The sequence below is a fragment of the Peromyscus eremicus genome, chromosome 13 (genome assembly GCF_949786415.1).
Source record: "Peromyscus eremicus chromosome 13, PerEre_H2_v1, whole genome shotgun sequence".
NCBI classification, from domain to species: domain Eukaryota; kingdom Metazoa; phylum Chordata; class Mammalia; order Rodentia; family Cricetidae; genus Peromyscus; species Peromyscus eremicus.
This window is the reverse complement of record NC_081429.1, coordinates 7682274-7710170: the sequence shown is the minus strand read 5'-3', so window position 1 is coordinate 7710170 and position 27897 is coordinate 7682274. Positions and strand designations below refer to the sequence as shown.

Genomic DNA, 27897 nt, shown 5'->3' with positions numbered 1-27897 from the left:
TTGAGTGACTGGTCCTGAGTTAACTGTTTGCTTTAGAATGTGCTCTGGGTCTGTCTTCGTCTGAATCATCCTGGGCATCTTGGACAGGCCCACAATGACCTGTTATGTCGTTCACATGCTCTCACCCTCATCATGGCTGCTTTGGGGAAGTGGGACCCTGCAGTGGGATGATGGAGTGGCAGTCAGGCCTTGTTCAGTTTTCTGTACAGAACACATGTTGAGCATTTCCAGCAGGAACCCAGGTGTGGCTGGAATGGGGCCCATAGATGAGATTACCACATGGAGTGCCAGTCCCATCACGCCTCCTCAGCAGCTACATTCAGCTCACTCCTACTCCTTTAAAGGACTGTTGTCCTGACTTTCACCCTGATGTCACCAGCCACCACAGCATCAGTTGAGTGCTTGGTTTTGCTGCCTGAGGTAGACATGTCAGGGAACCTCTGGGCAAGAGCATGATTTGCCCCCCTGAGAACCTTTTAACCTGCCTGTAAACACTTTCTGTGTAGGAAGTCAGTGCTCGGGTCATTTAGTGAAGAGCTCTTGCAGCTTCTTATGTAAACACCTGGCCTGGGGCTGTTAGGGTTGCAAAGCCGCCTCTCCAGACCTGTTTTTGTAACAACTACTGCCCTTCTCCTCCCCAGCCATACCACCCCTTGGCCAATCTGCTGTGGATGTGGATATGGATCTATAAGGACCTCAAAATATCTTATACAAACCATAAATGACTTCTCAGGTCTGTCATGGAAAAGCCATAAATAGACATTAAATGCAAGGATACTCAGGAGGCCGGCCTGGGTTATGTAGTAAGACCCTGTTTCTAAAAACCCACTGAGGGCTGAAGATGTGTCTTAGTTGGTAGAGGGCTTTCCTAGCATACATGGAATCCTGGTTTCTTTCCCCAGCACCACATAAACCAGGCGTGGTGGTGCATTCCTGTGACCCAGCACTTGAGAGGTAGAGGCAAGAGGATCAGATGTGGAAGGCCACCTTCAGCTATAACAAGTGGGACACATGAGACACTGTTTCCCAAAACAAAACTCCTTGCCAGGGCCAGGGAGTAGGGTGGAGTGGAGCTGGAAACAGCTCATTGAGTAAAAGTGATCCCCAGCATCCACATAAAAAGCCCAGGGAGTAGTGGTGGTGCACACCTTTAGTCCCAGCACTTGGGAGGCAGAGGCAAGTGGATCTCTGAATTTGAGGCCAGCCTGGTCTAAAGAGTAAGTTCAGGACAGCCAGCAGATTTGGGAACAGGTAGGTCCTTGGGGCTTGCATCTGGGACCTAATGAGCTACTGTCTGCATAAAACAAGGTGCTTGGCTCCTCAGAAACAAGACTCTAGATTTACCTCTGGCTTCACATTCACATGCTCACACATGAATACATGCCTGCACATACTACATACAAAAAGGAATTTTTAAAATAACTGAATGTGGGCCCAGTGGGCTGGCTTGCTGGTGAAGGTGCTTCCTGTCAAGCCTGAGGACCTAAGATCAATCTCCACAAAGTGAGGAGAGACCTGCTGCTGTAAGCTGTCATCTGACTTCCATATCTAAGTCACGGTATGCCCACTGCACCCTCCCAAACAAATGCAATTGAAGAACATCGGCGCTACCCTTCCCCCAGGGAATGAGACAACCATCCCCCTGCTCAGAAACTAGGACCTGGACAGCCTGGCATATGGAACAAAATGCCACCTCGTCAGAAAGCAGAGCAGTTTAATTCAGCAAATTCCTATAGTAACCCAGGAGTCATTCAGTGCCTCAGAGGCTGTGACCCATATCCCTAAGTGCCACTGCCTGTCTGGGAGACACTTGGCACTATGGCCTTCCTAGGTAGTAAGAGCCTCTCCTGCCACCTTCAGGGGGAGCCCCAAGACTAGAGGCATCTCCCCCTCACTTTCCAGATCTCACCCCTCGTGTTCCTTTGTGAGATGGACTGGGAAGAGAAGGTCATGAGCCTCGAGTCTGCCCTTCATCGGCTTTGTGTGATCCATCACATAAACACATTCTTCCATGCAATATGACACAGTGCTTCTAAATTGCTGTGAGCATAGTTGTTGAGATAGGTGCTTATGTGGCTTTCTCAAGGGTAGAAGATAAGTTTGCTAACAGGTCTGTGCCCACTGGATACAAAGTGAAATCCAGAGAAGGGTGTGTCTACCCCATGTCTTTATCAAAGTGCCAGGGAGTTAGGACCCAGGCCAATACAGTGCTTCCTGGTAGGGTGGGTACCATCCCTACTGAGAATCGGGCCAGGCCAGCTCATGGACAGAGCCCTCCATTCCCCTGCTGCTGTGTGTTGTCAGCCTGCTTTGGGGAGAAGTTTGATTATAAGAAGACATTCAGGCTTGCTGTGGTAACCTCTTCCTGAGGTCAGCTGAAAGGTGAAGTAACTGCTGCCTACCCCCTCACCCCCGATTCCAGGCTTGAGCACTCCTGCTAGGCCAAGAGATCCCAAAGCAGCCGGTGGGGATGGATGTGCTGGTGTCAGTTCTTCAGCAGCAGGGGACCTTGGAGGTCCCAGTCCTCTTCACTGCCCGTGTGGGGCCAGTCCCACATTTTGTTAAAAATGGGGAGACAGCATTGAGACAAGCTGCATGCTGGCAGTCCTGCTCCTCCTCATGGGAAGAGCCCTCAGCCAGCTGCTTCACTACCAGGCCACCCACACAGCCAGACCACCTTCACAGCAGGAGCAGGTCTCACACGGGAAGCTTGTGAAGAGATGGTGTGTGCATAACTGCACTCAAACTTTTGCTTGGTGGGTGAGCCAGAGCTTCAGAGAGGCTGGGAAAGGGTAACCTTTGTAGAGGGTGAAGATGGCCTCTCTGTGAAAGCGATGCCCCTTTCGTTAGGGTGCCCACCAAAGGGCCTGTGGTTCATCTTGCTTACCCCAGAAGCAGAAACTGCTGCCAGGCCCAGGCTCACTGGCTCCTCAGTCCTTAGGTCCTTGATGCTACGCTGCAGGCAGAGGCATGGTGAATGTGGCTGTATATGGACCCAGGAACCTAGGTAGACAGGATGTGTGGTCCAAGAAGGCCTGGGCTCCCCTTTTAAACACTAAGGACCCACAATCATAGTCCTCATAGCCTTGCCATGTGCAGAATGAGCTGTTCCAGGTAGTGGCCTGGCTAGAGCTCCCTACAAAGTACTGAGGATGCTGGGCCACAGGAAGCAATCTGAGGCTGTATGGAGACACAAGGGTGCCAGCTCTGCAGCTGGGGATATAGCAAGTGCTACCAAGTATGCTGGATGGTCCCTGAAGAGCCAAGAAGGACTTAAGATACCCACAGATTGCTGTTGGTTCTGGGAGAGCCTGCTTCCTTCCGTCACCTCTTCAGGAATGTCTAGGGTAGCTGTGCTAAGAGGTAATGCAGTGGCCCGTGTGTGTAGAGGTCCATTGGGCTTCCTGCACAGAGCTGCTGTCAATTGATGCCGTAGACATTAGATCGCTCTGCTTGGTGAGGGTAAGAGCCCACAGCAGCCACTCACAGGCCCAGGAGGATAGCACTGAAGTGGGAACCGCTGCGTACCGTGAGGGAGGAGCCGCTGGCATTGTCCAAGAAGACGGAGGTGTAGTGTCCTGTCTGCAGGGAAGGGCACATGTCAGGTGTCAGGCTGCCCTTGCAGCAGGAGCCCTGGGCAGCCTGCAGCGCTCAACAGGGGTTATTGTCCACCCTGTGGCCGACTCTGCCCCACATGAGAGAAGGGACAGACCTAAGTCCAGAGCCAATGTTGACTAGTCTTGTGCTCAAAACCAGTACATCCGGCCCTTATTCTATTGCTCTCCAGTGTTTCATAACTCGGTGTATGGGAGAAAACTCCTACTCAGGGCCCAGGTGGGGTTTAGGAGGCTAGCAGCTTCCTCTGCCACACAGCTTGTCTCCCAGGCCTGCCATGGCTTGCACAGCCATCGTGAGCACTGCTCTGACCTGCTGCCCCAGTGTGGTCCACATATCAGTGGCCCAACTTTCCCTGGACACTGCCATAATAAAGACTGAGAGCCACCTGGGGTAGTTGCTCCTGAGGACCCAGGTGGTACATGCACCCTTAGAATTCAGTGGAATTCATGCTTCCAGCGCTAAAAACCACCCACCCTAGAGCTCAGTAGAGAACTACGTGAGCACTCCATCATTCCACACATCTCTCTTCACTTTCCTTTTTAGTAAATCCACTTTGGCATCCACATCCCTACCACTAGACTGTCACTGAGTTCTGTGCAGAAAATAACTGTTGTGGGCCTCCTGTAGTTCCAGAGGGCTCAGGCATCAACTGCTCTGCCCACCCTCCCTGCCCCATGGGACGGCCTAGGTGGCTGGAAGCACCTATCACATTATCAGATTCTTGGAAGGTCTGAAAGTGAGACCATTGTCCCTCAACACAGGTTGGGGAGCAAGAGCTGGAGGGAGAATGGGACCTGAAGCCTGGCTCTTCTCAAGCCAGCACCAGCACTTGAGTGTGTCTAAGGGTGCTGTGCCCAGTGGCCCTGAACACCTGCCACCACACCCCCATTCCTCCTGCACGGTCGGCACAGCCCCACACACCTGCAGATACAGGACACCATTTACTGAGATGGTGAAGAGCTCGCTGCTGCTATTCTCCAGCCCCATGACAGTCTCCAGGGAGCTGCACCCAAGACAGAAAGACGGTCAGCCTGTCCCCAGGCCTCCCCACCTCCACTCACAGTGCGCTGAGCAGCAGTCGTTCAGCGATCAACACCATATGCAGCAAAGTGCTAGGTCCAAAGCCATCATCCCTAGGAGGGGGTGTTTGAACTGGGTCCTCAGGAAGAAAGACAAGAAAAGCTGGAGCCATGCCAAGGGCACAAAGTCCTGGTTCTCCCAGGAGAAACAAGGACAGGCCGAGATGGGAGGCAGCAGGTGATAAAGAAAGCCAGCAGATCCAGGAAGTCCAAAGCCAGATTAGATCTGAGACTTTCCCTGTTCATTCACTCGTCCTCCAGCTGTGCAGAGCACCTGCCCTGGCTGGCCTCCATCCAGGTGCCAGGCAGAGAGGACCACAGTCCCTGTTCTTATGGACCAAATGAGGCACACGGGGTGGACACCACCAGCAACGAGCAGCTTAAGTCATCAAGAGGAAAATTCACAGGTGGGGCGTGGGCGAGTGCCAAGAGAGGGCTTGTGGAATTCTCCCAAAAGCCCCTCAGATATGACTCCCTCTGTCCTCTGAATGAGAGTCCTGGTGTCAGGAAAGCTCAGAAAGGAGACAGAACAGAGAAGGTCCTGTTCGGGCATGATGGAGTCGGGGGTCCCCCACGCCCTAGTGGTAGTGGGAATGGAGGAGGCGCTCTATACTGTCAGGGGCCAGGCTGCAGCGGCCACTCACGCGTTGTGCTGGCAGAGGGACTGGATGCAGATCAGCAGGCGTAGACGGTCCCGAGGTCGTGGTGGTCCTCTCCTCGGCTGCTCTGTGAATGCTGCAGGGAGGACAAGTTGAGGTGATCACGTGTGTGCTGGCAAGGCCAGGGCAGCAGGCGCCCCACCACCACGCCCCGGGCCTCACCCACGTGCAGAGTGGCAGCGAGAGCGTAGAAGCCAGCCACTGGTGCGGTGTACTGGCCGCTGGTCAGGTTCAAGCCTGGGCCCCGGCGGAAGGCTCCCTCGATGTCGGGCTAAGGAGCACACAGACAAGGTCACCGGGGGTCCCGCCCCGCTCCACCCGGCTAACCCCGCCCCACTCACCAGGTAGTAGACCCCTAGCTCGTGAAGTGCGCGCCGCTCCACCTGCGCATCCCGGCGCAGACGACAGTGGAACGCAGCCTCCACGCGTGGCACCCGTGGGCCCTGGGCCAGGGTCGCAGCCAGCAGCGCCAACACAGCCCCCAGGTCCTGGTCGTTGTCACGCTCCTGGGCGGCCGGGACCCGGGAGGGGCTGCCCGAGGCTGGTGTGGTGAAATCGCTGGTGCAGTGCTTGTGCTCGGTGCTTTCCCTCTGTAGCACTGCGCCTGACAGAGAGCGGTCAGTAGACCACTCCGCCCTCCCGCGCGTGGCCCTGGAGCGTGGGGACTGAGGCTGGCAGCCCCGGTGAGGTCCTGGGGACACTCCTGCCTGGCCCTGCAGCTGCTATTTGCCACAAGCTCCAGCGGGTGCATATCCGGTACCCAGTACCTTTGCCCTCTAGTCTCACCTCTCTGTCACACGCGTATTTTTGGAAAAGTTGTGTATGAATACCTATTGTGGCCACACTGGAGGTAACACAAAGGCTCTTCCCCGCTGGAGGCTTATTTAAAACCAAACAAGCCATGGGATGGAAGCAGGAAAAGAAAGAGCTCCTAACAGTTCTCCTGGTCCAGTCAGCTCCAGAAGACAGAGACAGCCACGACCTAGCTCTGGACTGGTCTCCTAACTTGGAGATGGGAGTGAGTGCTGGTCCCCAGTAAAGAACAGTCAAAGGAAGGCAGTCTGTCTTCCTCCATGAGCCTCTCCCACCCCAGCCCCGCCCCACGGCAGGTAGGGCTGCCCACGGGAGAGCGACGTTGCAGGTGTTTGCGGGGTGCTGAAGTCTGCCCTTTAGAGTTGCCCTGCTGGCTTCCCCTGGAGCATGCGCCCACAGGGTGGTACCCTTACCTTTCAGCAAGAGCTGGAACTCCTTCAGCAGAACCTCAGATGGGATAAAGGGGCCTGGGGGGCCCTGAGGACCTGGTGGCCCTGGGGGTCCTGGCAGGCCAAGCTGGAAGGGAAGGTAGGTGATGGGAACATTGGAGGGGAGGGCATGGCCATGGGTGACCCTCTGCCAGGTCCTGCTAGAGAGGGGCAGGCGGGAGAGCGCCCATGTGATGTGGACTCTTCCCTTCTTGATGGAGGGCCTTTGGGCTCTCGTATCCATCTGTCATCAAGCAGGGAGTGAGAGCCACAGACCCAGAGAGTGTGAGGATGGAATGAATTGTTCAGGGATGAAGTTCACTGGGGGTGGCGCAGGGCAGGGCAGGTTCTGCATGCAGAATACTGTAACTGCCTCTCCTGCTGTGAATCTCAGAGAAAGGGCCACTCCAGGCCGTTTCTGGGGACTTGCATCTCATTCTGACATGGGACACACCAGCAAGTCTCCACTGTACTTGGTTCTGGGGCCCCTGAAAGAGTTTATACTGGTTTGGGTCAGGACCTAAGAGAAGAGAGACGAGCTCCTGCATAGTGAAGCCTGGGCAAGGTCAGGTGGCCAAGGGTGCAGGGCCAACCCACCACCTCTCTGGCCAGTGGGTCAGATCCTGGGCGGCCAAGGCTGACCTCAATAGAGAAGGCCAACACACAGTAAGGCCCAGCCTTGATCCAATGTCACTTTGAGGAGTTCAATGCAGGAGGCATCCATCTGGTCCCAGGCCAGGGCCATACTGAGAGGGACTCCCTGTATCACTCCATCAGCCTGAAGGCACTCTGACTCCCAAACACATGTTGGGCAATCTTCTCTCTCTGGGCATGAGGGAAAACCTAGGGAGAGCCTGGCATCCTAAGGGTATAGTGTGAAGGATTGGAACCAGGCTCCTAACTGGACCCCGACTTGGTATTTGGTTCTTTGCGTGGCCTTTGCTGTTGGAGACAAGGGTGCTGGGGGCCTGGTGAGGGCAGTAGCGCAAGCTGCTCACCTTCAGCCGCCTGGCCTTGGTCCTGCTCCTCCTCTTACTGTTGACGCCCTTATCACTCTGCTTAACAAACAGCATCCAGGCATCCCGGGGATCCACACTGTGTGCATGTGCCATGGTGGGCTCCTGAAACACAGATGGCCACAGGTTGGTTGGTTTTGCTGTGGCATTGCTTGGCAGCACCCGAGACCTTGTCTGTATCTGTGTTCTCAGAGGTAGTGTGGTTGACCCCCTCCACCCCCCCCCCAGCCCATGGAGGATGAAACCTCAGTGTACTTTGGGAGAGCCCAGGCTGCAGGAAGATGGGAAGTGGGACTCTGCAGCAGGTGCTCTAGGACACATCTTCCTGTCCTTCCTCGAGATGTACCAGGACAGTCTCACCATCCTTGATAGTCACTGGCACCCGCAGGTGCTCAGGAGGTGACTGAATATGTGAATCCTGGCTGACAGCGGGTCCTCTTTCCCTCCCCACAGTCAGCAATGCCAAGGAGACCAGCCTCGGGGCCTCTGTGGTCACAGGCCATGGTGAGCAGAGGGCCCAGGTGAGATGTCATGACTCAAGGCCACTGCAGGGGACCTTTATCTTTCTCAGCACTTCTAAAACACTGGCCCAAGTAGCCCAGCTCTGAGAGGAGCCGTGTTTCCTGGCAGAGGCCTTTGGCAAATTGGACAGTCAGTAGGCCTCTCGAGCAGTCTGGTTGCCATGCAGGGCTGCCAGCTGGGAAGGCAATGGCTCATGGGAACCTTAGAAGAAGTCATGGGCACAGACTCCAGTGTCTGATACCAAGACCCAGGATCTTTGTATCTCAGAACAACCCAAACCGGTGCCTTGTGGGTCACAGGCCAGACTGTTAGGCTGGCAAGATGGAGGCTTCTATGCTTCTTGCTGTGGATGCTCTGCGTGGAAATGTGAGACGCAGTGCTTCCCATCACAAGTGTATTGACCCTTCCAGGGGGACCAGCGACCTGCGCATGGACTCAGACCACTGTTAGCCATGTTGATCTGAGGCCGCAGGAGTTGGAGTGGGGGCTGGGCAGCTGCCCTGGCCAGTCAAGTTCCAGCTGTCAGGGAGGTAGTGACACCTTGACATTCCAAAGAGGGTCCAAGAGCAAAACCCCACTGGGAAGTTCCAGCTCACTTCCCTGCTTCCTGTTGATTATATCTTGATCTCGTGAAAGTTTTGAAGGCTGATGGCTGGGGCGGATGTGTGTGTGTGTGGGGGGGGGGGGGTTCCTGACCAAGTGAGGTAGCTGGGTGAGGCAGGAATGGGACGGTGGAAGGACCTTGGGATACCTTGTAGAGGGAGCCCCGGGTTGTAACCATCTCCAGCTGTCTTCGTGGATGTTTTGTTGGCCTCTGGGGTGCTGAGAACAGGCGAACTCTGGCCTGGGGTCTTTTTGTGCCCCGCCCACCGAGACCCTTCCATGAGCCCTCGCCTCCAGGGTTGAGCCGCTCCAGTGAGGGCTGCCAATCCGCGCTCGCCAGGCCTCTGGCCACACCCTCCCCAGCCTGCATCTCCCCCACCCCCACCCCCAGCATTTCAGGTGGAGATCCTGGCAGGGAAGGGCAGAACCTGGTTACATCATTGCTTTTTCCCTAGCAGTCACCCAACAGAAAGTCCCCTAACAATAAGGAACTGGGTCTGAGAGCCCCACTCTTCTACTAGTCTACCAGGAGCAAGTTATCTGCATTTCACACCTTTCCCAACTTCTACTTGCCTAGTAGGAATTCTCCCGCCAAAGCCGCAGTGCAGAGGGCGCATCCACTCAACCCCGGGTCTCCCTGAGGCCCTGAACCGGGCGTTTGGGGTGTTGGACACTGCACAACCAAGAGTGCCACCTTCCTACCGTCTCCGACCCCCTGGGACAGGGAAGTCTAGGGTGCAGCCCCGTCTTACCGGTGGGCTGTCGGCAGGCGGGGCGGGCAGCTCGGTCCCGGGCAGCCGCGGATGTGCATGGTTCCCCACGGGCGCGCCGGGCTCCGGGACGCCAAAGCCCATGGCAGCGATCAGGTTGGCGCAGGTGAGCAGCAGGAGCGCTCCGGCGGGGCTGCGGGCAGAGGCCATGCCGGCGGCGGCGGCGACAGCAAGCGCAGCAGGTCGGCTCCGCGCCTTATAACGCGCTTGAATACCCCGCCTCGCGCGCGCCGCCCTCGCTGCCGTCGCCCCCTCGCGGCTAGGGCGCGCGCAGCAGGCACAGGGGACCCCGAAAAGAAGCCGACGCCCGACCCAGTTCGTGCGCGCTCCACTTGCGGCTAGCGTCTGCTCTGCTGCAGCTCAGGGCCAACAGCTCATCTCGTAGCCCTGCACCCTCTAAGACCCCCTTTTCTCCAAGGACACCCAAGAAACCCCACTCCACCATTCTGCGTGTCCTCTGAGTGCCCCAGGCTCCCTTCCATTTCTCTGGGTGCCCTGCCGAGTCCCAGGCCTTGATGACATGGACACCTTGGAGTATGGAGGCCCTCATGGCTCCTCCCTTTCAAGCCGGGGAACCCGGAGCTCTTGTGAGGTGTTCCTGCTCTTCCCGACGCCGCTGGATGTATCTGCAGTGCTGGAGCCCCTTAGACCCCATCTACAATGCTAACAGCTGCAGCGCACTGACCCAGTCTGGCAAGAAGGACAGACCCCTCTGGTGCCCTAAGCCAGGTGTAGGGGCAGATGGAGCCCAGGCTGCCACAGGACATCCAACCAGGACAGATGTGGCAAACCCTGAAAGCCTGATCTGGGAGAAGGTCATCTGTGGGTTGCTCTCCTCCAAATAGGCAGGCCCGGTCTGCCTTGGGCTGCTCTCACTGCATTGGCTTGAGATAAACCAGCACATCTGGCTTTCTTTGGGGTTTTATTTATTTATTTTTGTTTTGTTTTAATCTTAATTTTTTTGGTATGTGTATCTGTGTGTAGGTGCCCTTAAAGACTTGAATCTGGTGAGGGAACGTGATTTAGGGAGCATGACCCTCAGGTGCCAAGGGGCCCTCCTCCCTTCACACTGAGGGCCCCAGCTGCAGGGCTGACGTCAGGACCTGTGGCCATGTGAAAGAAGTTATTTTCCCGGTGGACTGTCCTAGTGATGTCATGGGTTCTTCCAGAGGGCCCAGATCCAATCGGTTCTGGTACTGGCATGGCTTCCTGGACCCTAGCTCAAGGTAATGACGCAGCCCAGTCCAGCCCATGGCCCCAAAACTCCGGGCTTTCAGGAAAGGCCCTGTGTGTTTGCAGGGTCCCATTTGAAAACAAGGCCCCCTGGAGGAGAGGAATGCAGAGCGAAGCCCACAGGGCACTAAGCACGGGGTCCATAACACAGCCCTGAAGGAACAACAGCACCCCTTATTCAGAAGTGGGGCCCTTGAGGGTGGTGCCTGCATCTGAGTGGAAGTGCTGAATGAGTGGCTGTGGGACAGGGCAGGCAGAGCTAAGAGTGACCTCCCCATGTGCCTTCTTGCCTGGCAGAAATCTAATCCTCATTCTTGGGCCCTCATGTCATGGCCTAGTCCCGGCTTCCTGGCAGTTGGATGGGCCAAGTTTTCCCAGTGTCCCACTTCCTCCAAAGGAAGGCGGTTGGCTGATGAGGTCATGAGGATGAAATCCCCCTTTACCCAAAGACAATGGGAGCCTGCCCGAGGCTGCCTAGCTGTGTGGCCTCTAGAGCACATCCAGATAGCTGTGGTGTCACCTGGCCTGCCTGCCACAGGGATGGACCCTCGGTGCTCAGGTCACATGACTGTCCCCATCACACAAATGAAGAAAACGGGGCATAGAGCTTGGGAGTGTCAAGGAGCCTGGAAGCATGTCCAGGCCCAGCTGCCATGTCTTGCAGTCAGTGGCTCTGTCAGCTCTGAGTGCTCCTTTGGGCTCTGAGTGCTCCTTTGGGCTCTGAGTGCTCCTTTGGGCTCTGAGTGCTCCCAGGATGGCATGGTTTGAATCAGGATGGCCCCTATAGGCTCATATACTTGAATGGTTAGTCACCAGGGACTGGAACTGTTGGAAAAGATTAGAAGGATTAGGAGGTGTAGCCTTATCAGAGAAAGTGGGGGTGGGCTTTGAAGTTCCAAAAGCCCATGCCCGGCCCAGTCTCTCTCAGCCTGCAGATCACAGTGTATCTATCTCTCAGCTACTGCTCCAGCACCATGGATGTCCCTATGCTCACTTCCATGATGATAATGGACTAAAATAAACCTCTGAAACTGTAAGCAAGCCCCCCAATTAAATGCTGTTCCTTTGTAAGAGTTGCCTTGGTCATGGTGTCTCTTCACAGCAATAGAACAGTGACTGAGGTAGGGGGTCTCCGAGTGTTGCTGAGGCCTCTGAGGTCTCTGAGGGCTCCTATGGACTCCATGTGCTCCTGAGCGCTTTATATTCTCACTGGAAGCCCACATTAGCTTCAGACATCTGAGTCCTTGTTTCCCTAGGGGCTGCCTTGTGGCCTTCCCCTGCATTACATGTGGGTCTATCTACAGGTCTATCTTGTGAACGTCCAGTGTGCCCAGGTTTCTGTGTGTTGTGCCAATGGCTGTCTCCTTTCCCACTCACTCAGTCTTTAGGGTGACTTTAATGGACTGTACTGGCACCGTTTCCCCTCCCTAGTTCTGGTTGGTTTGGCCAGTGGGTGGCACTAGCAGGAGATGGGGGCAGGAGAGTCAGAGACATCCCCCTGCACAGCAGGCACTGTGGCTACTCCAGCTCCTGGCGGTTCTCAGCACCATCTGCCGCCTCCCTGGTCCCCAGCAGCTGGTGGTGGTCAGGATACCCCATTGCTGCTAGCTCCTGGCATTTCCAGTGCCCTGCCTGGACTCCCTGGAAGCTGGCCCCCACTTGGAGACACACACCCCCCCCCTTTCTTAGACTCTCAGCTCCCTAGCTGGAAGACCTTTCCTCTTGGCACACTGAACGTGCCACTCACTGATCCAGACAGGCCAGATGAGGCACAATTTAGCAAAGCTGAGGACCATGCCCTCCCTGGACAGCATGTGTCCCCGCTCCAGGACCTCCCCCACTCACACTCGCCCAGGGATGCATGGCCTTCCAACTCCCCATTTCTAGTTGAGGTCAGCTTCACTCTTTCAGCCTTCACCTTTGAACAGCCCTGGGATGGTGTGCTTAGGAAACACTGTGGGGCAGAGACCTCATGCTGTCTTCACCAAACCCATCAACCATAGGATGAGAGCTACATCCTGATCTGCAGGTGGAGAGAGACTGGACCTGGCATGGGCTTTTGAAACCTGAAAGCTAACCCCCCACACCCCTCACCCCCAACACACTTCTTCTAATAAGGCTACACCTCCTAATCCTTCTAATCCTTTCAAACAGTTCCACTCCCTGGTGACTAAGTATTCAAGTCACCTATGGGGGCCATTCTTATTCAAGCCACCACACCCTGGGAGCACTCAGAACCCAAGTCTGGCTTCTTCCTGTACCCCCTGCCTTATTTGATCTCTGAGTCAGGTCTAGGAGCAAAGTGAACCCTGACTTGCAAAAGCAGGATGGCATTGAGTCCTGTCCTCAGAACCCAGGGGTGTCAGGAGCCACTTTGATCCTCTGGGCTGGTCCTGGAGAAGAAGTCCATATGCAGTGGGAGCTGGAGGCCACTCAAGGCTTCAGGGGGCTAGTAGCTGATGTTGGCCTGACCAATTCCTAACCTGCAGTCTAGGTCCTCACCAGTCTGTGACAGACAGATCACACCACTCACACACAGTGAGAGTCCTTTATTGTTTGGTTACAAATCCAGTGCCTTGTTCTGGAGGAGAGGAAGGAGGTGAAGGATCAGAGGAAGTAAAGATGGGAGGGAGGGAGGCAGGGAGGGAGGGAAGGAAGGAGGGCAGGAAAGAGACACACAGAAAACATGTAGAGACTGAGCCATACACAACCTCAGTGAGACTAAGGTCTGAATCACTCCAAATCATATCACGGCAGACAGTAGAGCCCATCGGGCTTTAGCCCCACCCCATCCCAGCAGACAACTGGAAGCAAGCTTCTGACACACCCAGAGGCCATCCCCAGAAGTCCCTGCAGACCAGGGTGAGGGGTCACGTATCAGATATTTACATTATGTTTCAAAACTAGCAAAATTACAGTTATGAAGTAGCCATGAAATAATTCTATGGTTGGGGTTCACCACACACGAGGAACTGTATTAAAGGGAAGGAAGGTTGAGAGCCACTCTCCAAGGGGACCCTCCACTGCCTCACTCTCCTGCCCTGCACCACATCCCCTGCCTTCCTAGTGTCTCCTCAGGGGCTGCCTTCCTGGTGTCAGAGGTCCCCATGGTGGGGCAGGGGCCACCTTCCTCCCAGAAGCAGATCTGTAAACACAGTACCAACATGCAGAGGCTAAGGATGGAGAGCCTGGCCCTCATCCAGCCATCCCACGTGGGGTGGATGTGGAATCTGAGGAAAGAGGGGAGAGAGAAGCCATGGACATAGTCAAAGAGCTGTGGTGGTCACCCAAGCTTGAGGTCCTGGCTCAGTGTTCTGGGTACCCCACTTAACCCCTCATTTTTGATGTTTCCACCAAAACCATGGGTGGGTAGAGCAAGAAGAGCTGACAGTATGGAGCCTGTTTCCTTGGCAAGTGCAGTCCAGGACCCCTCAGCTTCCTTCTCTGAGGTCTACAGGGACAGCAGAGCTCTCTCTTCCCCACCACGTGGGTACCAGGGTCTCACTTTTACCACTGGTCACAAAGTTTGGTAGCACCAGAGACTAGAGCTGTGGCCTCAGCGGTGACATCTGATATTGAGGCCAGTCTAAGCCCTGGAGTGGGCAGCAGCTCACAGTAACAGAAGACAAGCGTGAAAGGAGCCATTCTGCAGGGCCATGAAGAGCTGACCCAGGACTCCTTCCTTCCTAGTGTTCCTGAGCGGCACTTGGGCTGAAGGGCTGTGTCCACTTAGAGACGTCCAGAAAGATGGTAGAGGCCCCATGGTAGAGCCAGAGACGGGGTAGGGAGCCGTGGCGGGCCCAGGCGTCCCTCACAGTGTCATAGGCCTCCATCTCCACGTGGTAGTCGCCATCCATGCCCTGCCAGCGGCCACCTGTCACGTACAGCGCGTCGCCCAGAGACACCAGTGCACCGTTCTCGTGTAGGCTGTGCTGAGACTGCACCTGTGGATGGCAGCTGTCAGGGGCCGGTGAGCACCGGGAGAGTGGACACAAGGATGTCCTTGGTGGAGCTGGAGACAGCTACCTGACCCTGAATCCCAGAGCTCATCCACTGCCCGCTGTGGTTATATCAGACGTTTTACCAGGGAGGCCCTGGTCTCTCTCCAACCTACATCTAACAGGACAGCTCCTTCAGGCTCTGGAGTCACAGGATCCAAGTGGAGTGCTGAGGTCTGAGCCCAGAGCCGCCTCCAGTGGGGTCTAGGTTGAGCCTTGGCCCCACTGTAGCCCTCTTGGAGAGGACAGATGTGCCAGAAAAGGCCTGGGTTGCCTCTGCCTGCAGGCCCAACAAGGTCAAAGTAGAGCTCACGCTACTGGGAGCCCAGCCGTGCTGTGGCTCAGCGGGGAGGCTCAGGGGAGCAGCCCCCTGACAGGGCTTGCTCTGTGCCTGCTTCACTACGGTCATGGGGCCTCCAGTCAGTGGAACGCTGAAGCTAGAGGGCAGCTGTGAGCAGCAGGACACAGTGGGCCCCCTGTCACCAGGCTGACTGGGGGCTGGAGGGAGGCATCATTTTATCAGGCTCCTGGGACTGAGAATGGAGAGGTAGGTGGACTAGCCCAGAGCATCCAGCCTGGGACTGAGGAGAAAGACCAGGGCTCCGGGCTCTCGTGATGGTGCCTGGACACGTCCACCTCCCACCCCTTCCTGGGCCTGGCGGCTGAAGAAGAGAGGCAAGGGGAGATGGCTACTCCTCACACTCTTTGCTCAGGATCCACCTGCTTGGCTTAATATCCCACAGGGTGGGACGCTCACCATCCCATAGCTAACACATAATTCTTCCTTTCTATCCATGGCTGCCCCAGAGGCACTTGTCCCTGAACATGGATTCAGTCCCTGAGAAGGGAGACGAGAACTCCAGAGAAAGAGACCTGACAATGGCCAGGAGCCGTTGTGTCCCCGTCATCCCTGGCACTGTGGCCGCCCTGTCTTCTAGAGAGAGCCTGGAGGCCTGCCCAGCTTCTCTGTTGGCCTCTCGGTCACTCCTCCACACCTCCGTTCTGTGTGTTTATCTCTGTTCTATCTTTAGGGTGCCAGGAGTCCAGCAAGGCTGCACCAGGGGGCGGGCAGGGGGAGGCGTGGGGGGACTCACCTTCTGCCACAGGTTGGCCCCCGGGTCATACACGTAGACCTTCTTCGTGTTGTCGCCGATGAGATACAGGGCTCCGTTCAGAGCAGCACAGCGTGGGGAGGACAGGTACTTGGGCAGGAAGGGTGAGGCGATCACACTCCAGGCGTCTGCAGGGCACATGGATGGGTAACTTCACCAGGAGGAGGGGGCAGTTCCTCACTGGGGAGGTCGTGAAGGACTCCACTCCGAGGGCTCCAGAGCCCCAGCACACTCACTGCCCATGGAATAAGCCTGGAGCAGTGTACTTACTGTGAGGCCTCTGCCTTACCTGCCTCTCACTGGGCCAAGTGGCGGGGAGGGGCAGGAGGGGCTTTGACCTGGTCACCCTCCCACCTCATTCCCACAGGCTTCTGGGAGTCCCTGGGCCTCTGCATCCATCCAACCCATACTTCCACACACGCCAGGTCCAGAAACCATACGCCCCATCTGGACCCCGTCACCTTGGCAACACAGGCCATCAGGGAGGCCCGCCCACCTGTCACAGGGCTGTAGCACTGAAGAGCCAGCATGTTGTACTTGCAGGCACTGGAGCCCACCAGGTAGAGACGGCCCTGGCAGCTAGCGGCCGAGAAGTTGCTGACATACTTGAGGGCCGGGCTGACAGGACTCCAGCTGTCTGTGTAGGGGTCATAACGCTCCACCTCTACGGCATCCAGGGCAGTGCCTACGGAAGGATGTCCTTAGCTGGGTAGGAGCTGGGCAGTGGGGTCTAGGAATAGGAGACAGTCCTGAAAACGTGGGGTCTGGGCTTTTAAAGGTGTCAGGGATGACTCCAGAGCCCCAGAAAGGGAAGATGGATGAAGGAGGTATGTCCTGAGGGAGGTACTGAGCTGGGTCCCCTTCCTAGGCAGGGCCTTCCCAAGACCACACCAGGAAGTGGTATGTGGGTGGGATGGCGGGCACTGGTCCCTAGGGCAAGTCCTGGGAGAACAGGTTGTAAGGCATACGACTGTGGTAGTAGCCCCCAGTGGGGTGGATGTGCTAATTGCAGTAACTTATTATGGGATACATGCCTCCTAGTCTAAGCCTCTGTGAGAATCTGAGAACCCCCAAGGCGCCTGGGACTAAGGGCCTATGTATCCTCTTTGCTTTCCAGCCAAGAACACAGCAATTATTAGAAAAAGGGGAGCCCCGGGGGTCAGTTAGGCATTAGAAATGGGTTCAGGGTCAGACTGCTGCTTGTGACTCTGTGGGGCCACCCAGGGGGCCACCTCTGGGTCTTATTTTAATGTTCATCTGAGCAGTATACTCCACAGAGAAACTCTTTGCTATGGCACTGGGGGGTCTGGGTGACGAGGTGGTCCCTGTGTCAGGCTGATATAACACGGAGGTCACTGGGAGTCATTCACTTCCCAGTGACCCAACTGAGGTCTGAGTCCCTGTTTCCGGGGTGTGTGTGATCGTCCTGCTGGCCCTGGGGCGCTGAGTCCTCCAGGATAGGAAAACAGGGCCTGGTTGGTTCCTGGGTACCCAAGATGCCCCAGACAGAGGTTCTGAGGACTGTCTGCATGGGGCTCACTGACCCCAGAAGGCAGAGAGCTCTCCCCAGCAGCATCCCCGGAGAGGTGTGGGGTGGGGACCTGGAGCTCTAGGAATGAGGGGCATGGTGATGGGGAGGGAGGCCTCACCACCGATGGCGTAGATCTCTCCATTCAGTGCTGTGCTGGCATGGTTTGTGCGGGCCTTCAGCATGGGTGCCACAGGCTTCCAGACAGCTTCCTTCAGCGGGAAGCACCAGGCTTGGGTGGTCGACCAGGTGTCTGTTTTGGTGCCCCGTGAACCACCTGCCAGAGAGAGAGAGGTTCAGTATACCCAGTGATGTCTCCTAGCACCTGTCAGTGGACTCTGAATTTTTATTCATTTGCTTTAAAATCATTTTGGGTTTTGCTTGTTTGGGTCAGGCTGGCCTCAAGCTTGCTGTATAGCCAAGGATGACTTTGAGTTTCTGGTCCTCCTCATCTCTACCTCTGGAAATTCCTCACTTCCAGATGTATAGAAAGGTCTGGAAGGTCTTCACCTTCCAGGGTCCTGTTGGGTAGGAGAGCTGGTTTCAGAGGCCAGTGCTGTGCCAAGTTGTTCAGTCCCAAGGAGCTCTGAGTCACCCACCTGTGACATAGACATCACTGTTGAGTGCTGCCAGAGAGAAGCCCCACTTATGGTAATCGGGGAAGTCCGGGAGTGCCATCCACTGCCCTGGTGGGGAGAGAGACAGAGGGTCAGAGTGGTAGTGTTCCTATAGGCCCTCTGGCTGCACCTTCCCCCACCCCCACCCACTCCCCCACCCCACCCCACCCCCGATCCCCCACCCCCGCCACCGCCGCAGCTGCTGCTGCTGCTGCACCTGCCCTGGTTCCTTTTTTAGGAACTGACTTCAGAAACGCCCCCCCACACACACTAGTGATGAAGAAAATGGGGTCAGAGAGAGCCTGGGGTGTCCCAGCTCATCACATTCCCCATAGCACCCCTTAGAGCCTGGGCCCAGACTGGACAAGTATGGCACAAGGGTATAAAAGACAGCCCAAGATCTGCCCACTGTTGGCACCCTGGCCTGAAGCTGACCCTTCTAAATGGACCTAGTCTACCTCAGTCATAGAGGGTATCAGCTGTGTGTGGGCATCACTCATTCATTTACTCATCTATTTATCCGTCCACCCCAAGCCACTCTCCATTTATGAAGCAGACAAGATAAGCAGAGAATGAGATACCAGTCTTGCAGCAGGTAGAGTGAAGTCCAAACCCCAGCTTGCATGCACCAGTTGTGTGAGCTTAGACAAGGCCCAGCCTCAGCTTCCCTGTCTGTAGAATGGGGGTGAACTGGGCCTGAGAGATGGCTCAGCCAGTGAAGGCTCTTGTCATCAAGATTGATGATTTGAATTTGATCCCTAGATGCCACAAGACGGAAGGAGGTAACTAACTCCCACAAGCTGTTTCCACCTGTTAACCGTGGTGCTCACATGAGGGAGGACACACACACACACAAATAAATAAATAAAATTTAAAAAATAAATTAAAAAAGATATGGTATGAGATGTGAGACACATGGGAAGTGGCCACCAGTGGAGGTTGATATGCTGTTGTCCCTGTTGTGAGGGACAAAGTGATGAGGAGTGCTTTGAAAGAAGCCATCATGAATGAGATCATAGGCGTGGGAAAGTCGAATCCTATGAATGGGCTTGTTGCAAGTGTTTGTGGGAGACCGGGCCTTGGGGAAATCCCCTGGAATACTGTTGACTGTTTATGACAGTTTGGGAACATGTAGAATTCTAGAACTCATGGTGAGCCGAGCCTGGCACCCTGGACAGGAACGGAGTGTCCCCTGATTCATGTCTGTGTCACCCCAGGGTGAGGAGGGCCCAGCAATCGCAGACCGTTGCTGCCAGCCAGCTGCTTTCTCCTGACGTCAACCCCAAATCCCCACTCGTCAGCCTCTGACCTGGACGGCTGGCTGTGGACTTCCTCCAGCCCGCCAGAGCTGATGCAGCGGGCGCTGGCAACCTGCCTCAGTCCTGGAGCCAACTAGCCCACATCAGCACTTTCCCAAGAGCTCTCCTGGGCAGACAGCCTGTGGGGTGCCCTACTACCCTCTCCCAAGACTCTTGTTTTACAACTATAGGAGAAGACACTGGGAACCCATTTCACAGATGAGAAAAATCAAGACACATCCAGGGAGGTAAAATGAGCTGTTCTAGGGTCAGATTGGACCCCAGTTTGGGCTGACCCAGGATCTGAACTTTAACTCTCGGGCTGGCTGCACCCTCTTAGCTCCCATTTTCCCCCTAGAGCCTTGTTTCCCACACTGGGTGCTCAGAGCAGGGGAGCCTAGAGCAATTGATGGGCTGGCACATCCACCCTGAGTAGCACTGTTTAGGCTGTGGGGCCTTTAATCCCAGCCACCAGGGCCTAATAAAAAACAGAGGTGCCGGGCGGTGGTGGCGCACGCCTTTAATCCCAGCACTCGGGAGGCAGAGCCAGGCGGATCTCTGTGAGTTCGAGGCCAGCCTGGTCTACAGAGCGAGATCCAGGAAAGGCACAAAGCTACACAGAGAAACCCTGTCTCGAAAAAACCAAAAAAAAAAAAAAAAAAAAAAAAAAAAACCAACTAAAAACAAAACAAAAACCCCAGAGGTAAGGCTTCTTCTACCAGAGTGAGAATGGACTGGAAGTATCCAGTTCTTCTCTGCCACCCCCTCCCCGTAGCCACCAGGCTCCTCTGCAAGCCTGGAACAGCCTGACACTGAACCTTCTGGAAGCAGAGCTTGGGCAGGTCCCCCATTCTCTGGACACCTCACTGGCTCTACCCCAAGGTGGTGCATGGCTCATGCCCAGGACAAGCATGGCAGGTACTTACTGGCCTTGGTGTTGTAGAAGGCAAAGTTCCCAGTGTGGGGGCTGGGCTCTTCACCACCCTCCTCGTCTTCCTCCAGCGCCCGCCCTCCCACGACCACCAGCACCTCCTGCATCGTCTGTGGGAGGCCAGGAAGCTTCTGTGGGGGGGAGCCAGGTCAGAGTGGCCAGTCACTGTCTGCCCAGCACAGGGGTCCATGGGTGCTGTGCCTGTGCTTGAGGTTAGGTGGGCCCCGGCATGTGTGCACACATGCATGTGTGTGTGCATCTGTGAGCACCTGTGCATGCATGTGTGCATGGGCTGGACATGGTGGTGCACACCCCCATCCTGTGAATGCCACCACCCTATGAACACCCGCGCCCCGTGCACACCCTCACACCGTGAAGAGCTGTGTCTCTCACTGGTCACAAAGGTCTTTCCCAGGTGCTGCGGATTACCCTTGGGGTGATTACCCTTGGGGTGATTACCCTTGGGACAGCCACAGCGAGGCCTGTCACTTGTCAGGATCTGCCTGCTGCCAGCATGAACAGGGCCAGAACTCCACACAGGTGCAGTTGGAGCCCCCTCAGGAGCCCCTGGTGATGGTTTCCATGCCCCACAGTGCAGCTGTACCACTGTCCTGGATGCTTTTCCCAAATCTTCCTCCTGTCCCACTCCTATGCCTCCTCTCAGGTCCGGCTCCAATGCTGCCTCCTCCAGGGAGTCCTTCTTGACTGCTAGCCTTCGCCAAGATGCCCCTAGCACTCTCCCAGCCTGGCCTTTCCACTACGCTTTAACTCTGTATTCAGAGTCATCCTCACTCAGCGGTAGGCTTCTTAAAGACAGAGACACTTCTAGGTTCTTCCCCTGGTATTCAGAGCATGGCACACTTGAAAGATCAGTGGTGATGCTCTCTCAGGGGACCAGCCTGCAGCAGGGAGCCATACTCCATCGGGCACTTTGAGGGTGCCCACTCTTTTCTCCCCCTGCGGGTGGGAACTCTGGGGCTCCTTCCTCCTCCACGCCTTAGGTGGAAGTCCCCTGCCCCTCACTCACCGCACTGTGGCCCTGGGACAGGGCCTCCTGGCATGCCTCTGACTCCTGGATCAGCGGCTCTGTGGCCAGCAACTGTTGCACACAGGGCCTTGGCACCGCATCCAGGTGCACCAGGCTGAGGAGCTCGGGCAGGTGGGCAGAGCGGTCCTGGGGGTCATGGCGCACCCAGCGCAGCAGGGCTTCGAGCCGACTCTGCTCCGGTTGCACCTGCAGCAGGTCACTGGCCAGACAGGTGGCCAGTCGGTCTCTAGGCAGCTGCAAGAACTCATCCTCTTGGGCCACTGCCTCAAAGTTCTCCCGCAGGAAGGCCCAGGCTTTGGCAGCCACGCCTAACAGTCCCTGCTGCTCCCCAAACTCGCAGATGCCCAGGCAGTTGGTGGCATCTAACTGCTGCTGGAGGTATCGGCCACAGACCTTCTGCACAGTGGGGAAGTGGAGGCGCGATGCGGTGCGGGTCAGTGCCTCCACGTTAGTCTGAGTGATGGTCAGGCGGCCAGTGTACACAAAGTCCACCAGCTGACCCACCGCAGCAGGCTCTACATCTCGCAGCTCCACACGGGCCGAGAAGCTCTCAGCAAAGTCTCCGGCAAACATGGCGTGGAAATAGGGGCTGCTCAGAGCCAGAAGGCTGCGGTGACAGGGCAGCTCCTGGTCACCAACCAGCAGGGTGACATCGGCCAGCTTGGGCAGGGAGCGCAGACGCTGCAGGCCATCCAGCATGTCTTGGGCATGTGAAGGCAGATGGAAGTCCAGGTTGTCTAGATTCCTCACCATGATGCTATGCCCACAAGAGACCCTTCTGGTCCACCCTCTTTCCCGGAAGTAGTACCTTGGGCTCGCCTGAGCACCTGAGTAGGAAAACAGGGTCAGCCATGAGAGCTACGGCCTCATCCACCTATGATTCAGTGTATGACTGTCTGGGCATCCGCTGTTCCCACCCCTGGCATTCCCACCTACTGCATGTTGCCAGTATGGGGGCCACTTTGGGCATCCCATATCCTGCTCTACCCCAGGTTCTCAGCCCTATGGGCAAGCTAACTGCTGCTTCTACTTTATAGAGAAGAAACTGAGGGCTAGATCTACTACTTATGGCCAACTAGTTAGGGTAATATTGGATTATGTAAAGAACACAAGCCCGGGTCCTCCTATCTTCCACAGCATAGACCTCCAGGGTTAGGGAACCTCCCTGCTCCAAGCACCCAAGAGGCTTCCTCTCTCAGGCCCCACGTTGCTGGGCAGGCCACTGGAGGTGTTTCTAGGTTTTGCTCTGCACTACTGGTTTTTACGGCCTGTCTGCATGACCTTGCTGGGTGACTTGGTTGAGCCACACCGTTGCTGGTCCCATTTCCTCAGCTTGGGATGGAGACTAAGGGTGAAGAGGCTTGGAGTCACTGTCCCAGGCAGTTCCTATGCATAGCCACTTCCCAGCCACTTCCTGTGGCCCCGTGATCACGCTGCCAGGTAAGTGCTGTTATTTTCCAGAGAAACTGACGCAGAGGGTTTGAGTCATCTACCCAAGATCACAGAGCTAGGAAGTGGGGAGCCAGCAATTGAATTCAGGGTCAGGCTCGCAACTGGGAACCCAGTTTTAACTACAGCAGCTTTCCCATCGCGTTGTGCGCGTGGCCTGTCAGCAGACCCACTTCTAGACTTAACTACATGCGTGCCTGGTATTTTGCCCTAAGGAAAGCTCCAGAGAAAAGCAGTCACTGGTCACAGGGGGGCACACCTGCAATCCCAACACTCAGAAAGCTGAGGCCCGAGGGTTACCAGCAAGCTCAAGGCCTGCTTGGGTTACATAGTGAGACCTTGCCAAAAAATTCTTTTAGAAAGAAAGAAGAGAAGAGGGGGTGAGGGGGAGGGAGAAAAGGGAGCGAGGGAAGAGAAAGGGGGCAAAGGAAAGAGGGGAGGATCTATATGGAGGTACCCATCCTGAGCCCCTCACAGCTAAAAGCTGTACAATGGTAGTATATATTGCCCTCCTGGGGCAGGGGGTGTTACCACACACAGCCACCACAGTGCTGGAGGATTAGCAAGTCTGGTGGACGCCTGGAAAATGAGGAAATCAAAGGACAAGTCCTAGCCAGGGAACTGGCAAACCACAGGGCCTGGGTCTGGGGGGTCTGGGAGCTTGAAGCCCATGCCCCAATCCCTCATGCAATCTCCTTCCTACGCACAGGGACCTACCTGAGGACCTATCAGGAGGATTTTCAAGGGGCAACCTTGGCTCAGGCCCGCAAAGGGAAGCTCAGGAGACTGTTGACTTCAAGGCCCTCATACCCACCAGGAATCTCTCCTGTCTCACCTCTTGGGGAGGCCTCTGACTGGGATTACGATGTGTTAGCTGAGGCCGGTGTAGGAAGGGCTGTGCCCAAGCCAGCGCCCACAGCCCTTGCATTCCAATCATTGCTGGGCTCTTTGGCTATGGACTGTAGCTGCAGTGGTACAACCAGGCCTGTGCGCTCAGCGCCTCTCCAAGGGGCCTCAGAGATACCTGCTGACCCCTGCTGCTGCAGTTCCACAGAGGCCAGAGGGCAAAGGGAGAGTTTAGGGTCTTAGCAGGGTGCTCATGGGTCTTTAGAGTCTTAGCAGGATGGCATTGGCTTCAACCTGGCTAATGTGGCTGCATTCCTCAGGCCCAGCTCCCCTCTCTGAACCCACATGGCCCCCAGGAGCCCCTTGCCTGTAGAGGACTCCATTAAGTCTAGCTGGCACTCACCTCCTCGTAGATCCCTTGATCTTACCTGTTAGTAGGCTTTCTTAGGGCCCCTTGCTGAGACCATAGACCAAAGGGCAAGACTTAGGCTGAAGTGTGGGCCACAAAGGAGGCCTGCTGGGCTGGACTGGGCTGGGCTGGGCTGGGCAGGCCACGTGGGAACTTAGGGGTATTTTTAGACTCTGTATGAGAGGAAGGGGGAGAGTGGAGGGGGAGGGAGTGAGGTCCCAGCTCTTCGAAGACTGTCTCCTTTGAAAGCCCACACTGTCTAAAGTCACACAGGAGACTTCTGGGTACCCAGAGTACTAGAATGGACAGTGGGGAGCTTCTTGGGCAAGCAGGTGTTTTGATTCATATCCCAGGCAGTCAGGCTGAGCTGGGGGAGCTGAGAATGTGCCATAGAGACACAGCAGGTTGGAGACAGCAGGAGCCTGTGCTGGGGCCTGTGGGACCCATAGAAAACTGCTCAGGGCCGACACTAAGAACCTTCTGGTACTGCTTCGCTACTGTGCTGATGGGGACTCAGGTAGCCACAGTCCCTCTGTGGGGTGGGACGTCACATCATGTGTAAGCACAGGCTGGACAAGCTTGAGGTCCACAGGGGCAGTGGGGGAGGCTTCAGCGGCAAAGGTAGTGCTCAGGGTAGTGATGGGTAGTGATGAGACTCCCTGACACCTGAGTGCATAGGTGGGAGAGACTGAGCTTGTCCCCACACAAGAAACAAAGCCTTGGCCTTGGCCTGCCCCGGTGTTCCCCTCCATCCTGAATGCTTCAGGCAGCTGAGAAATGGGGGTCATCCAAAAAAAAAAAAAAAGCGGCCAAGGTTTGCAACCTTCCATGAAGTGCTTGGTTCATGGGGACACACTTCGCAGACAGACTCTAGGATGCTTACGTTAGCCAAGGTCAGGTTGGGCCCGGGACCAGAGGAAGGGTGAGAACCAAGCTTCCCAGGCAAGGGACAAGGTGAAGGCTTGGCTTACTGCCCCGTTTGCAGAGCTGGTGCTTCTGCTGTCTGGGGGGAATGAAGGACAGGGACTGTAACCCAGCAGACCGTGGGGACATTAGAGGCCCGGTGTATTATTGGATGAGAGACCAGGGACTCAAAATGACAGGTTGCTTCCAAGAGCTGGAACTTCAAAGTAGGCCCATGATGATAAAAATTACACACGTTTTTGAAAAATATAAAGATATATAACAAAACTCTCCAATAGTAAATGACAGTACCCCTCCCCGAGACTGTCAACTCTGAGTCTGGACATGTACACATGGCTGGGTGGCTGGCTGGCTGGCTGGACAAGTGCATGTCACTGCCTTGCTCACCTGATGCTGAATCATGAGTTTTGAGGAGACTGGTTTGAAAACATGACTTTAAGTGTCATCTTGACAGGAAAATGCCTTCTTCCCAAGGCTGAATGTGACACCAGGCACAGCTCCTGTTGATGGGCTTTCGGCTCATTTTCCGTTTTGGACACTATGATGAAGAGTGTCAGCTGTGCACTTACTTCCCCGGAATAGACTCCCAGTGTGAATTCACCAAACAGAAGCGTGCCACTAAAATCTTTGAAAGGTTCGGCTCACACCAGAGGGACCAGGCCTGGAGGAGGCACACCTGCTTTTGCTGGTGTGGGGATGTTCCTGTGGCCATGAGGCCAAGCCAAGCTGGGGTCCCACAGGTTAGACTGCCTCCCACAGTTCAGGTTTTATGTTCTGGCTGGTGTGCGGAGTCTCTGGGTGCATGGGAGATTGATTTGGGGAGGGGCTTGCTGTAAACACATTCTCTTCCAGCAGTTAGCCTCTGATCTCCACACCGTTACTGACTCTTCTTCAGTAACGGTTGGTGTGGTGTGGCTGTGGCTGCGGCTGCAGTACCGGTTGTTTTGTTTTGTTTTACCTCAGGCCATGCTTTCTATGTGTGAACAGTCAGGCTTCTCTATTCTTGGGTCAGAACCACCTTGCTGGATTGACCCTGCTCTATAATAATAACACCTCAGGTCAGAATCAAGCTCCTTTTCTATGCTCTCCTGTTGTATCCGTCAGCTATTGCTGTGGAACAATTTGTCCCCAAATCTAGTGTCTCAGAAGAGCAGTGCCACACAAGTGCCATTCGGGGGTGGTCCTTTCAGAACGTCCCATCAGGCTTCAGTAAGGGGTCTTCAAGCTTTGGTCATCTAAAGGCTGCTTTGGGGTGGGGACATGCTGGGCTATGTGGAGGAAGACTGGATCCCCCTGTCACACACACCTCCCGGGTCTCCACAGGGTCTCTCCTCACACTGGCTTCCCTGAGGTGTAGAGAGAAGCAGCCACAGAATTGGAGTCACAGTGTTTTCCATAGTCTAATCAGAAATGACGCCCCCAGTGTCTGCCATATTCTGGGGGTTAAGAGCTATGACTATCAGGGGACAAGGTCACTGGGAACCTTCTTAGAGGCCTCACAGCTTCTGTATCAGTTGCTTCTCATGTTGTGGTGAAGCAACTTAAAGGATAAGAGCTTACTTTAGCTCACAGTTTGAGGGGATACAGCCCATCACGGTGGGGTAAGCGTGGTAGCCGGAGCATCAGACAGTGGTCATACTGTGTCAGAATCAGGAAACAGAAAGCAGACAGACATTCACCCCGGGCTTTGAAACCTCAAGGTCCTTTCCCAGTGATCTACTTCCTCTGGTCAGCTTCTACCTTCAGTGGGTTCCACATGATACCAAAACAAAATCACCAACTGGTCTACCTCCAGTGGGTTCCACATCCTAACAAAACAGAACCACTAACTGATCTACCTCCAATGGGTTCCACATTCTACCAAAACAGGATCACCAACTGGTCTACCTCTAACGGTTCCACATTCTACCCAAACAGGATTACCAACTGGGGACCAAGAGTTCAAACACATGAGCTTATGTGCAAGACTTTGTCTCTGCTTCTTTGAAATGAACTTTGCAGTTGTTTTTTAAAAGCTCAACTTTGTGCTGGGTGGTGATGGTGGTGGTGCACGACTTTAATCCCAGCACTCAGGAGGCAGAGGCAGGCAGATCTCAGTGAGCTCAAGGCCAGCCTGGTCTACAAAGTGAGTTCCAGGACAGCCAGGACTGTTACACAGAGAAACCCTGTCTCAAAAAAAAAAAAAAAAAAAAAAAAAAAAAAAAAAAAAAAAAAAAAGCTCAACTTTGCATTAAGCCCTCATTGCTCTGGAGAACTGACATCTTACTATGCTTGCTCTGGTCATCAAGGAGGGTACCATTCCTTTATTCACCTTGGCATGGTTTCTATTTCTGTATATTCATTTTGCACACATTTACAAACTAACAAGAGTCCTGACTCACCTGAAAGCCTTGTTCTGTGGCCTTAATCTCCAGGGCGTATATGAAGGGATTGTGGGTCCTCAGTGGGGTTTTGCCAGCAGAACAACAGACTTATGTGTCAAACTGTGAATGTGGCCTTGAGGGGCCAACCTCTGCCTATCCAGAATGTCTTTGAAAACCAGCTACCTGTCCTCACCCAGGCCAGAGAAACAGAATCTCTAGGTAGCTTCCTGTAGAAGCGATGTGTCTGCAGAAGAAGTTGCCTTCCATTTGAGCTACAGGCCTAGGTTTGAGTCCCCACTGCCTCCCATGCCTGGCATCCCATCTAGCCCCAGGTCCCTCGGGTCTTCTTGTGTGTCCTTGAGAGTCTGAGTCTGGCCTTTCAGCTGAGAAACTAAGGTTCAAAGGCTGTGAGGACTGGGTGTGCCCACTTCTTGACTAGGAGATGCAAGGCTGATGTCCTCCCAACCCACAAGCCAGCCTCCTTCACTGTTGCCCTCTAAAAGAAATGACAGTAACTACCGTACAGGCGCCACGCCCCCTAGTGTCTACTTGTGGAAGTACCACAGGCTAGTGAGCATCCTTGCTTATGGGGAAACCACTGCCCTTCAATCCCACCAGGACCTGGGATGGGCA

At 55.2% G+C, this 27897-nt stretch overlaps 2 protein-coding genes across 2 annotated transcripts; both read right to left on the bottom strand.

Moving 5' to 3' along the window:
• Nucleotides 1-3483: 3483 nt before the first annotated feature.
• Nucleotides 3484-9658, bottom strand: Erfe (erythroferrone). Its single transcript, XM_059277889.1, has 8 exons — nt 9491-9658; nt 7596-7718; nt 6583-6685; nt 5698-5960; nt 5519-5627; nt 5342-5432; nt 4540-4621; nt 3484-3582 (listed from the first exon to the last, which is right to left on the bottom strand). The coding sequence occupies exons 1-8, from the start codon at nt 9656-9658 to the stop codon at nt 3484-3486; spliced, it is 1038 nt and encodes a 345-aa protein (XP_059133872.1).
• Nucleotides 9659-14427: 4769 nt separating this feature from the next.
• On the bottom strand, nt 14428-22026 carry Klhl30 (kelch like family member 30). The gene is made up of 7 exons (XM_059278635.1): nt 21253-22026; nt 20221-20353; nt 17979-18065; nt 17501-17656; nt 16348-16536; nt 15834-15979; nt 14428-14685 (listed from the first exon to the last, which is right to left on the bottom strand). Exons 1-7 carry the CDS (start codon nt 22024-22026, stop codon nt 14428-14430), a joined length of 1743 nt encoding a protein of 580 aa, XP_059134618.1.
• Between the last annotated feature and the right edge of the window lie 5871 nt (nt 22027-27897).